This window comes from Rhinichthys klamathensis, unplaced genomic scaffold (assembly GCF_029890125.1).
Source record: "Rhinichthys klamathensis goyatoka isolate OS25496 unplaced genomic scaffold, OSU_Roscu_1.1 h1tg000339l_1, whole genome shotgun sequence".
In the NCBI taxonomy this organism is placed as follows: Eukaryota; Metazoa; Chordata; class Actinopteri; order Cypriniformes; family Leuciscidae; genus Rhinichthys; species Rhinichthys klamathensis.
The window spans coordinates 116,416-130,132 of NW_026606853.1; the positions used below are offsets into that span (position 1 = coordinate 116,416).

At 41.4% G+C, this 13,717-nt stretch overlaps 1 protein-coding gene across 1 annotated transcript in view; it reads left to right on the top strand.

The window, feature by feature from the left end:
- Window positions 1-13,717, top strand: part of LOC130106414 (uncharacterized) — a 63,072-nt gene that overhangs the window by 35,913 nt on the left and 13,442 nt on the right. The window contains exons 17-18 of the mRNA XM_056272518.1: window positions 1,956-2,205; window positions 7,201-7,355. Of these exons, the coding sequence (XP_056128493.1) occupies window positions 1,956-2,205; window positions 7,201-7,355 (405 nt within the window). The remainder of the gene's footprint in view (window positions 1-1,955; window positions 2,206-7,200; window positions 7,356-13,717) is intronic.

Here is a 13,717-nt window from a genome sequence, read left to right on the forward strand (position 1 = left end):
CCCTGCAGTGTCCAGCCGAGCCGGGTCTTGATTGCTACAGGGGTTCCAGGAGGGCCTAATTTGACAGGTTGTGTTGGGATGATAAGATGTGTATGATCAGCCCCTAGCAGGAGAAGGGGTCTTACTTTATTAAGCTGTTTGAGAGGGAGCTGACGGAGGTGTGAGTAGCGCCGCTGGAGGAATTTCACCGGGTGAGAATGTTCTGACAAGGATAACTGGTCAGCAGTGAAGGCTTGACTGATGACGTAAGACTTGTTAGGATGTGCTTTAGGAATAAGGGTGAAGGATACAGAAGCTCCATTAAGAGTCTGGACATCCTGTCTCACAGTTCTCAGCTGTAGATTCTCAGATTTTCCCTTTAACTGAAGTGTTTGGGCAGCAGGGTGAAGGAGGATTGTTCTTTCGGACCCATCATCCAGTATGGCATAGGTGTCTAAGGATCTGTTGCCATTGCGCAGGGTCACTTCAACTACTTTCAGTAGTACTTTATTGCAGTCACTAGGGTGGTCAAGATATAGATTTTGCACTTGCCTCTGGTTAATGTTGCATAGGATGTGTAGGTGTTTCCCGTTACACTGGCTGCAGCGTCCCTTCAGGTCACATTGGGTTGCAAAGTGATCTCGTAAACATCGCCAACAACGTCTCTGTTCCTTGATCCAGTTAGTTCTCTGGTCTTTGGTGAGCTGGAGGAAACCACCACATTTACTGACATGATGTTCGGTAGAATCACAGTAAGCGCATACTGGATAGCATTCAGCTATGCTGTTAGGAGGAGGCTGAACAACTTTAGGTGAGGGAACTTGGGCTCTGGAGGAAGTCCTATGAGGGGAGGTTTTGATACCATGGAGTATGGTTGTACCCCTTAATGGGTGAGGAGGTGGAGGCCTCTGCCGGACTGGCTGACCGATAGGCTGAGATGTTCTTTCTCTCCTGGGCTGGCAGCGGGCTTCTTGTTGTAGCCAGTTGGAAAAATCCAGGAGGTTATAGGAAAGGGGACCTGGTCTACTCAAACTCATACATCTCTTAAACTGGCAGAACTGTTCATGGGGAAGCTTCTCTAGTAGTCGCTCAACATGTGAGCCACAGGTAAGCTCAGAGAGACCTTCAGGGCCCATGGACTGAAGGAGGCCCACTAATGCCTGCACTCTGAGGGAAAATTGATCTAAGCCTCTACCATCACCTGTACGAATAACAGGCATCTCCATTATGGTTCGGAGCTCCTTCAAAGCAAGTTGTCTAGGTTGACCATAGCGCTCATCTAGGGCTCGTACAGCTTGAGTATAAGGATCTGGGGCATAAGCATAAGCCAAAGCAAGTCTCCTCGCCTGGTCTACCTTCAGATGATCCAACAGGATGTGGTATTTATATTGCTCTGATTCTCTTGGATCTAACAAGTTGGATAGGGCCATCTTTAACATCATGTACTGGCATTCGTCCTCCCTTATGAGATCAGGGAAAGAAGGGCCTTCTACCCTCCTATAGTTGAACTGCTGGAGGCCAACAGGAGGAACTAGCTGGTTTAGAGGGGGAGACGATGTCAGGTGGTGTGGCTGCACATTAAGAGGCTGGTATGCTGGCTGGACAGAATAGGGTAAAACAGCAGGCAAAGGTTGATTAGGCATTGTATAAGCTGGGTGCATGGGGTTATACGAGGCTGGTGCTTGATATCTGGCAGGAAACTGACCACAGCCAGGAGGATGCATGCTCTGCAAGGACTGTGGCATAGGCTGGGTAAGAGGGGCACGGCTTACAGGAGGAGGAGATGGAAGCTGTGACTGAAGTGGAAGAGGGGGCCTATGGTCCTCCATAGTCTGACGGGCTTGTGGTGATTGAAAGTTAGAATTATCAGGGCAAGGGGATGACAAGCGGGACCGTGAGGAGTGAGTGCTGCTCCTCAGCATGTACTGCTGGATTAATCTACCCTGATTTCTTAATTCTTCTACCATTTGCTGTAGGAGTGCAGTCTGAGTATCAGGCATGGGAGCTACAGGAGAGGTATGTGGGTGTTCAACATCAGGGGTTTGCATTCTCTCAGATAGGACAGGTGAGTAAGGGTGTGGAATATCCTCCTGAATGTCTCCCTCCCTGGGCAATTCCAACTCCTCTGGCTCTTCCTCAGACTCGTCCGCTTTCCAGGGTTGATAATGAGGACCAGTACCAGAACTATCTGCAGGATGAAGCAGTTGTTGTTCTGGTGGTTCTGCTGTAGGTTGTGACCTCTGATGATGTTGCAGGATGAAATCATCATAACGTGCAGGGAGCTGTGTAGACTTGGAATTAAGCCTTTTCCCCGTTATTATTTAATTCACGGGACCAGACACCAGTTATCTTGCCAAGAAAGATTTTTATTCTTATATGTCAGGAGAGAAACTCTGAGAAGATGTTATATTCATGCCAGGTCTATGCGTTTCGTGTTTCTCCTTCCTCTCACCCAGTCATGCCTCCATGTTTCTCTGCTGTAGTACAGTAAGATTGAGTTTTTATACATCACAGAGAGTCTTACAGCTTCCTTGTAAGGTAACAAAACATATTGCTTATGCTTAAAATGAAATGTATATGCACATGGTACAATCCACTTTCCACATTAAGAAACTATTTCTCAGTGTATACATTAGTGGTATACAAATGGTACATTTGCATCAGTTGAAACATTCATTTTCTTGCAAAGAGCATACCAACTGTACACATTTGAAGTATATTCATCATTGGAACTCTCTGCTAAGTGAACATTACATACCTCTAAGCAGAATACATAATCCTCCCAGCTACCCTCCTTGTGTCTAAAATATGTTCCTTAAACACATGTGTCCATGCAATCTATAGTCTACTCATGCATTTTAAACTTCATAAGATAATACAACTTATTATGAATACTAAATAAAGAATAATAATACAGATACATAATATTAATTAATGAAATTATATTCAAAGATGAAATTTTAGTCTTCATCTCCCTCCACTGGAACTACGGCCGTCAGTTCCACACCATCATCCCCAGGTGGCCAACCTATTGAAGTGATAGTGAGGAGAAGAAATAGCAGACCAAGAAATAGACAAAGGATAGAAGAATAGAAACAGAAAGGAAAACGAAAAACCCAACCCATGTTATGTCCCCGCATGCTATGTGTAATTTAACGTCTATGTGTAAGCATTTAAAATGAACCCCAATCATCTAAGAAAAGAAAAAGTAATAAATCTTCTGCCCGTGCCTGAACTCGTTAAGTAATTAACTCCTTCAGTTCCGTGCTAAAATAATAAACAAAAATAAATGTTGATGTTAAAGGATCCTATCCCTTAGGGTTGTAAATCAGTAAGCGGGTGTTCATTGTTTGTGAGGTTGTGTTTCGTAGTGTAGAATGTGTAAAATCTCCTATTTCACTCCGTATATCCCATTCTCGGTTCTATCCTTTTGGTTAATAATATTCAACTTAACAGGTTTGGTACTCTTCCTTCTAGTAACACATATGATGAGTTGTATTGTTAATAGAAACAGCAAAACACCTACCATAGTCAAAACTATCCATTCCGACCATGATAGATTTCCCGGAATTTGTGTTAATTTTCTCTCAGACATCAATTTAGCTATTCCGTTTGCTACGATAACATGACCCATTGCTTGAATTCCCTCCTCTTGAGCTGCTTTAACACTCTTTTTAACTCTTCTAACCATTTCAAAGAGTTCATAATTCCTTTCTTCTACTAAATCATTATTCCACCATTGTGGCTCTAACTGCAACAATTGCACATGTGGAACATGAATTCCACCCAAGTGAAGAGGATAGAGAATCTCAAGACAAAATGGATCAGGAGGAATTGGACACAACTTCCCTCCGTATATCATATTTTCACTTTTCCCATCATGTAATATGCACCACTGTGCTTCTGACACCTGCCATGCACCTGTGGCTTGATCTAAAGGAACTACTTCCCAAACTGCAGAACCATTAAGAGATAGACTAAACATTGTAGAGCATGAGCAAATTACCCACTCATGTTCCTCAACACAACAGTCTGTGGTAGAAATCATCGGCATTTCACCTTCAGCCCAATATCCATTCCTTCCTAATCTAATTACTGAATTTCCTTGTCTAACACCCATTGATTGGAATCGCCTAACTGTCATAATATTGCGCTTCCCATATTGAGGCCATATCATAGTCAAAGGTAATGTTCCAGAACCTGACAACGAATTCTCATTAATGCCAATTTTAACTAACGGGACATGTTTAGCAGAAGTCAAATTAAGTTGATTACCGAAAACCATTAACAAAGATTCCGCTATCCGTTCAGGAACTTGACCCATTCGAATAACCTGAATATCCTCTACCATTTGATCCTTTAAATTCTGGGCTAAAAATAAACACGCCGCACGATGCGTCTCAAAATCAGACGATTTTGTTAATGCATCTGCCAATTCCTTTGCAGCATTATTAAGATGCTGACCCGCTGCTATAATATGTAGAGTACCTTGAAGGGCCTTAGTGAGTCCTTTCCCACTCATTGTTCCCACCCACTGAGTGTACTCACTTAGTTGATTAATTTGAGCGGTATTGCTAATTGAATTAACAGAACCAAACACCCCCGCTATGTCTCCCCATATACTTTGAGGTTTACGATTTTTACTACTCAGAGGATCTCCAGAGGTATAATATTTAACTTCTTTTTCCAACCAACCCCTTATTTGTGTGAAATTTCCACAATAAGACTGATCAAAAACAGTAAGAAGGGATTTCAAGTTATAATTTATGCGTTGCCGCACCATGTGGGCTTCATTTATCAAGGTTTTGGTTTCTTTTGCTAACAAAATACCATGAGCTGGTGCAATAGTTGTATTTGGGCATGTTTTAGCTTTGTTTGTCTTTTCCGCAGAAAGATAAAAACACCTTCCAATTTCCCCAGTTTCTAGTTCAGTCTCACAATATTCATTCTCATCTTCTGAATGCCATACTCGTACATAATTTCCCTTGAATCTTGTTGTCCCCGAGGAAGTATCCCTTAGAAACCCTTCACATGGCAACACTATGGGATAAATACACCCTTGGGCCAACGAATCCCATATTGTAAGCATGTGAGTACGATTCAGAATGAAATTAATTTCCACATTAGTAGACGTTATGAGGTCTAACCCCACAACTTCACATTGTCCTTTTGAACAAATTTCTCGTCTTTGAGCACTACCAGAATACCCCCCGTCTTTCACAGGCCAAATTACTCTGCTTTTGTAACATTGATGATAAAAGTTACATCCTCCAAAGATGTCCTCACGATATTTAGCAAGATCTTTATCATTACGTGGCACCCAATCCCATAATCCCCATTTGGAAATAAAGGGTAGATTAAAATGTTGGCCAGATTTCAGAGTAGCATTCCGATTGATTTCTTGAACTCGAGGAGTCCATAAAGCTTGGCTTCCTTGGTAAATGCCAAGTAAAATTAAAAATAAGCATACCATTGTCGTTGGGTATCGAGAATAACTTGCAACCATCTCTAATCAATGTCAATGGAATTGATTCCTGAAATGGAAGCAGAGAAATAATTAAACATCACTTCTTTGTTCCCAATCTTTAAAGCTAATGGATGAACAGTGCTCAATATCAGGCCATAAGCCGTCATTATCATTTTGTTCATTCACTAAGCAAGGTTTAACTTGTGACCAATGATACCATCTGTCTGTTCCTACACCCTTCCCTTTAAGACAAACACTTGTGTCAGTAGTTAGGAGTATCTCGTATGGTCCTTCCCATCTAGGCTCTAAACCTTTCCTAGCAATTCGTTTGATCATAACAAAACTGCCTAACTCGGGAATGTGTGGAATGTCAGTAGTGGTGTGTTTTTCATCCCATTGCTGTTGAGCTTCTCGCACTTTCTTGTTATTGTCTTTAGTAGCTTTGTCCAGCATTGCGAGATAGCGTCGTAACTTTTCTTGGAACAAAGTAGAGTCTCCTCCTGTTCCCGCAGGTGGCGGAGCATCAGGAGGTAGAACCATTGCTCTTCCAGTCATTAGTTCAAAAGGGGCTAGTCCTGTTTTAATCCCCATCAATTTCATTGCTTCCTTCATCAGTTTTTTTCAGTGAAGTGAGTTCCATTGTCAGAATCAAGTTCATATGGAAGACCCCAGCGAGGAAAAACTTCTTCCACCATTACTCGTGCTGCCGCTTCAGCAGTGCAATTTTTCGTAGGGAGTGCTTCCACCCACCTAGTAAATCTATCCATGATTACTAGAATGTATTGGTACCCTCCACTGGGTGATAAAGGTCCTGTGAAATCGATTTGGAGATGTGTCCATGGACCTGTTGGTCTGGGTGCATGTGACATTCGCACCTTTACAGATTTTCCCACATTTGCTTTCATGCAGATCAAGCATCTCCTACAGTAATCATCAATGTCTCTCATCATTCGTGGCCACCACCAAGTCTCGCTGATTTGAGCTTTCATTGCTTTTGCTCCAGCATGCACTTTTCCATGATACAGCTGCATCAGTTCTCTTCTTGTTCCGATAGGCATCACCACTTGTCCTGTTGGAATTCTCCAGATACCTTGATCATCTTCTTTCGCTCCTGCTTTTATCCATTGCTCTTTCTCTTCATCTGTCTCCATTTGATATGACAGAAGATGGAGCTCAGGATTATCTTTGCTGTTTTCCTTTACCAAGGTAACAGGAGTAAGAGGAAGTAGAGCTGCTTCTCTAGCCGCTGCATCTGCTGCCGTGTTTCCTTGACTTTCTTTGGACTTGTCAGATTGATGTGATTTTACTTTGATCACGGCTGCTTCTCTGGGTAAGTGACATGCTGTAATCAAACGGCGAATTATGGAAGCATGTTGTATTTCGCTCCCACTGCTGGTGATAAGTCCACGTCTTTTCCACAGAGCTAGGTAGTCATGGACCACCCCAAAAGCATAACGACTATCTGTATAGATGTTAACTCGATCTCCTTCCGATAGTTCAAAAGCTTCCGTAAGTGCTATGAGCTCAGCTACTTGTGCTGAAAATTGCCCAGAAAGAGCTCCTTTCTTCACAACAGTTCCATCAGCTTCCACTACAGCCCACCCAGTATGTCGTTTTCCATCAACATAATAACTGGATCCATCGACCCATAACTCTTTATCTGGATTTTCAAGAGCGATTGGATTAACAGGACCAAGACTTTCCTCTTCAACTTGTTTTTCACACTCGTGTGGTGTTCCCTCATGTGGTTCCAGCATCATTGTTGCAGGGTTAAGAGAAATGTCTCTGATGATTTCCACTCTCAAATCCTTGTTTAACAAAGTTGCTTCCCATTTTGCTCTCCTCGCGTCAGTTATGGTCTTGATGTTTGTATTGTTCAACAACGTCACTATGCTGTGTGGAGTGTGCAGTATGATAGTCTGTGCTCCTATCAGATTTTCAACAGCATCCACTGCCCATGTGGCACCATCGAGGGCTTGTATACATCGTGGTTGACCAATCATTGTAACAGGAATCTTTGTGGAAAAGTATCCAACTGGCCTGTATCGATCACCTGGTTTTTGACACAGTACTGCTGAGTAGGACTCGTCTCCCACCCTGGTCCACAAATGAAATGGCAATCGTCCATCAGGAAGTCCCAAGGCTGGAGCTGAAGTCAGTTTCTCTTTCATAGAAGTAAACGCTTCCTCAGCTTCCGGTGTCCAGTTTATCTGTTCCACTCCAGGCTTTCCTCCCTTGTACAAGTCGATGAGGGGGCTAGTGATGCTGGCAAAATCAGGAATATACTGACGACAATAGTTGAAAAGTCCCATCACCTTCCGCATTCCTGTAACTGTTAGAGGTTTTGGGAGTTGCCGTAATGCCTCTACACGCTCTGTTGTCATTCTCCTTCCCTCGACAGATATTTCTTGGCCCAAGTAGATAACCTTGGTTTTGGCCAGCTGTGCTTTGTCAGGGTTGACTTTGAATCCTCCTTTCTTAAGGGCTTGTAGGACAACATTCAGAGCAAATATATGGCTGTTTTCATCTGGGCTTGCAATCAACAAGTCATCAACATATTGGAGGCAAACACTTCCTGAACTCTCAATCTCAGCTTTTTGCTCCATTAAGAACTGATCCAAAGTTCTATGAAATACAACAGGGGAAAGATTAAGACCTTGTGGGAGTCTGTTCCAAACATACTGTTTTGCGCCTACTGTGAAGGCTAATTTCTCTTGAGATTTTTCATCAATAGGTATAGACCAGAAAGCTGACAGTACATCTAGTACCGTGAAAATTCTTGCATTTCCTGGAATATCATTCAGAATGGTGGCAGGATTGGCCACAATAGGATGCGGTTTTGGTGTTACACTGTTAAGTCTTGTGTAATCAATGGTTAATCTCCATGAGTTATCCGATTTCCTGACAGGCCAGACAGGACTATTAGTGGTAGATGAAGTTTGTCTGATGATTCCTTCAGCTTCCAAGTCTGCCACTATCTCTTCCACGGCTTGTCTTGCTTCAGGTCGGATAGGGTATTGTTTATGAGGGGCATGTATCGGTCCCTCAATAACAACGGGGTCAATGTTGGCTTTGCCACAATCCAATTTGTGTTTAGCCCAAACATCTGAATATAAACTGCACAGAAGACCCCACACACCATCTTTTCCCCAATTTCTGATGATTGGTTTTGCTGTACCAACAGAACTTAAATTACATGTGCGATCTTCGTGTGGTATTATCCCAGCTGTTGTAGCGATTTGACGACTGTCAGTGAATATGATCATGTTCAACAATGGAAGAATGTCCATGCCAATAAGGCTTCCTTGTGAATTCGGCCCAACCCAGAAAGATGTCCATAAGACTTCATCTTCATGTATTTGCAGTGGAACTTGAATACTTTTGCGAAATTTTGTGATACCTCCTCCAACTCCTTCAACTTCCATAGTTTCATCTGTTGTAGGTAGGTTCAGATCTGTTATTGAAATGGCTGCTCCTGTGTCAACAAGGATGTCACATGGGTGGCCCCCTATTAATGCATTGACGAAAAGGCGATTGTCTCTTTTCTTACTAATACAGGGGGCCGCTGATTCCTATTGCGGACGCATAATTCCCTCAATGAGCTGACGGACTTGTGCTTCAGTCCATGTCTTCCCTTGAGTGGTTTCTTCATGGTTTTTCGCACTGACCTGTCTAAATGATGGACCTTGACCTTCTGCTCCACCTCCTTTAGCCCAACAATCTATTTTGGAGTGTCCACGCTTTCCACAGTTGCTGCAGAAAATCACCCTATTCTTTGTGTCCTTGTTGTATTGAGCTGTTGCCACTCCTCTTCGATATGGCTTGTTTCCTTCTTCTTTATTTGATCTCATAGCCATCTCTAAGCGGCCAGCCCATTGCATAATTTGGTCAAATGTTTCACCTGGATTGACTCCAAGTGATAAGGCATGTTGGTATTTTGTGCTGAAACCATCGACAAGTGTGTCAGTGAACTGTACATCATCTCTGTCAGGTTGTTTCTTAGCACAGAGGGCCCATCTTTCATAAGCATTCCACTTACGCAGAGCATATTCATCTGGAGAGTCATCATCCTTTTGCTTAATCAATGTCACTGATGTGAATGGAATTTTACCACTTCCCAAGATTTCTTGGATTACTTTTCGGAACTCATCTAATGCTTGCCAAAGACCCAGGTGTCTTCCCTGGCCGTCGACCCACAAGTCTACCCACTGGGCTGTTGTTATCGATGCTGGCAAGCGTTCCCATCGGTCTCTTGGGATTTTAGCTTTCACAATGGTGTGTATATCTCTTAATGTCATTTGATGTGCTTCAACTAATGAGTCCAATTCTCGCCAAAACTCTGTGTTTGGATCTTGTCTCTTCAGAGGAGGCAAGGCTGTGAGAATGGCTTGACGTTCTCCTGGTGTGAATGGTCTTTCTTCTGTCATCATTTCAGATTCTTCCCTTTTAATCGCAGGTGAAGAAAATTCAGGACCGATCTTATCAACTGTGATCATGTCGTCATCTTTTGTCTCATCGCCCCAGTCAGAATCATAATTCCGAGCTGGTGTACATCGCAGCATGTCTCTGTTTGGCTGAACTGTTTTAGATCTTGTTATTACCGGAGCTGCTTGTGCAGATGCAATATACATTTTGTCAACTGGACCTCCATTTGATCTCGAAGCTTGAGGCTGTGTCAGTGGTTTAGATGAACTTGTACATTGTTCAGGCAAAGTTGGATAAATTGGGTTGTAAGGAGGAGGCGTTACAGTTGTTGCGGATTTCACTGGTGGTTGTGAGTATTTTCTTTCAGCTTCAGTTATTATATTTGTCCAATCTGGATCAAATAAATCTTCACTGGTTGTATTTGCTTCATCTGAACATTTAATAGACATGATTTTGTTCAATTTGGTATATGCTTCAATTTGAGGCTTCATTGCTTCAGCAAGTGGAACTGGACCACCATTCATATAGCAAAAAATTCCACCTTGTTTCACAATCCAATGAGCCGCCAGTATTGGGAATGCTTTTGATTTGATCTTGTCTTTTTGGGACTCGAACCAGCTTAACTGCTCATCCATAGATGCATTGATATCCAGACCTTTTTTCAAAAGTTTAGCTTGTTTCTTCCTCTTCCTTTCCAGGTACCAAGAAGATATTGTTCTGCTGTTACAGACACTTTCTCCCATGTTTCAAAGAATTTGTCACTCTGTGTCTCTGTGCTCAGAACAGCAGGGCTATGTGTGTGTGCGTATATGTGTGTGTGTGTGTGTATGTATATAGAGTGAATTCCAAAGGGAGGGGCTGCTTCTCTCTCTCTCTCTTCTCTAAGCCCTATAAGAACTCAGGGAAAAGAAAATTTTAAAGAAAGATTAAAAACAAGTTATCCCTTATATTTTAGTTATCTATTCTTTTTTCTTTTTAATTTACTTAGTTCAACTCAGATACATTTTTTCTTCTTTCTTTTTTTCCTAGTTTATCTCAGATTAATTTCTTTGTTTTTCTTTTTCCTTTAAGTTTAACTCAGATAAGTTTATTCTTTCTTTTTCCTCTAGTTTATCTTAGATTCATTTCTTTGTTTTTTCTTTTTTCTTTAAGTTCAACTCAGATCAGTATCCTCAAACATTTGAACAGTTTTATGGTCAAAATCAGAATGCCCGCGATTCTAGCTCTTTTTTTTTCATTGATACCCTTCTTCTAAGGGTTCAATCCTCTGCGTATTTAAACGTTTTAGGGTTTTCTTCGTATCTTCTATATACTGCACTGCACTAACTCAGAGCACAGACCCGCCACTTTAAACCGCTATAAATCACTGCTTGTTACACTTTCCTCGTCTCCTTCTGAGAACGAATCTTCTGTGTGTTGGATGCTTTAGGGTTCATTCTGCCATCTTTTTAGACAGTCCCGCCACAATCCAACCACGTCGCAGTTGTAAACAAGCAAATTTGCCTAGCTTAACCGTCTTATAGCTAATTCTATATGGTCTTCTTTCTAAAAAAGATCCACTTTTACCCAAGCATCATTCAAATATTTTAGAGGTTTTACTGATCAGAGCAACTTAAATAAGCCAAATTTAATTGTCTGACATATATTCATTGGCAACACAACTGGTACTTTAAATAACACAGTTCTTTTAAGCAGTTTCAGTCAATGTCTAATCATCAGGCAGACTTAGAATTATTTTAGAAAAAGAAAAAGTCTTACCTTGAATGATTGAGACAAATGCCTGAAGATGCGATCCTGTTGTTCGTGACGCCAAATTGTAGACTTGGAATTAAGCCTTTTCCCCGTTATTATTTAATTCACGGGACCAGACACCAGTTATCTTGCCAAGAAAGATTTTTATTCTTATATGTCAGGAGAGAAACTCTGAGAAGATGTTATATTCATGCCAGGTCTATGCGTTTCGTGTTTCTCCTTCCTCTCACCCAGTCATGCCTCCATGTTTCTCTGCTGTAGTACAGTAAGATTGAGTTTTTATACATCACAGAGAGTCTTACAGCTTCCTTGTAAGGTAACAAAACATATTGCTTATGCTTAAAATGAAATGTATATGCACATGGTACAATCCACTTTCCACATTAAGAAACTATTTCTCAGTGTATACATTAGTGGTATACAAATGGTACATTTGCATCAGTTGAAACATTCATTTTCTTGCAAAGAGCATACCAACTGTACACATTTGAAGTATATTCATCATTGGAACTCTCTGCTAAGTGAACATTACATACCTCTAAGCAGAATACATAATCCTCCCAGCTACCCTCCTTGTGTCTAAAATATGTTCCTTAAACACATGTGTCCATGCAATCTATAGTCTACTCATGCATTTTAAACTTCATAAGATAATACAACTTATTATGAATACTAAATAAAGAATAATAATACAGATACATAATATTAATTAATGAAATTATATTCAAAGATGAAATTTTAGTCTTCAAGCTGGGCTTGGCGACGTGGGCCTTCAGACTGAGACAATGAGGGCAGGGAGTGACTAGACATGTCCACCGATCATCAATGGGCTCCGGCTCGAAGGACCATGAAAAGGAGTAAGGGGATAGCAAGGTAGCTAGCTTGAAGCCAATGGGGCTGTCGGTAAGAACAGGTCCAGTCTAGTCACTCAGGTATCAAATTCTTTATTTCTTTTGTGTGCGTGTGGTTTCTACAAAGGAACATAGGAATACAGCATTTAAGGTTACAATAAACAATACATATGAGGCATCTACTCAAAGATCAAATAAAATAACTAAAGATAATGCCTAAACAGGAAATATAACAAACATAAAAATAAGCACCTTTAAAGACAAAGTTTAAGAAATACAGAACGATACTAAGTATCAAACAATAGGCACTTACATGGTCAATTACGCACACGCAGGAAAACACAAAGGAGAGAAACTCAGTCCTCTGCACGGTACATCCATGTACTACAAACAGAATTAACATGCTGTGGGCACAGGTGCAGTTAATAAAGCCAGATATAGAGTCCTGATTGGCTAAGAAATTAGGTGGGTGGAGCTAGAATTAATATGAAAATTAACAGGCTAAGAGGGGTGTGGCACATGCTTTGCACCTTGTGGATTAAGGGACACAAAACTTCTCAACAAAAACTATTATTTAGATTGTCAATAGCGCTCCCTTTAAGCCATAACTTACTTACCGCGTTCTGCACTCTCCCTAAAACTCTCGTTATAAACACTGAAGTTGTCCGCACTGCACAGTGAATCTCTCATTTATATCGCGTATAGACTTTGTTGATTATGAGGGGATTTGCGAAAGGATAAAGCTCGTGCTGATTCTGAACATACATTTTGAGCGAATTCTCCGCATGTTGATTAAAACGCCTCTGATTTGCCACTGTGTTCATGCGCTTAATATACATGTCTGTGATTGGCTACAATGCCCAACGCGGAAACAACACAAGTAGTTTCGTTTCGTTTTTGAATAATATTGTGTCCTCCAGTGCCCGGACTCGACTGGACTCGGACATTTTTCCGAGTCTAAAATGTCCGAGTCCGTGTCAAGTCCGAGTACAAATTCATCCAAGTGCGTGACAAGTCCGAGTTCATTCAAAATTGGACTCGAGTCCGGACTCGAGTCCGAGTCCGAGTTCGAGTACCCCAACTCTATTTAATACTACATCTTTTTCACATGGGAAGATAAAATAAAGAAAAGATCTGTTGGATTTGTATTTGTTTTATCAGAATAATCTTCGCACCATGATATTTTGCTGAGCATTGTTTCTCCATAGCAGCAAAACGAAAGTCTAAGTCCAGTAATGGAAGG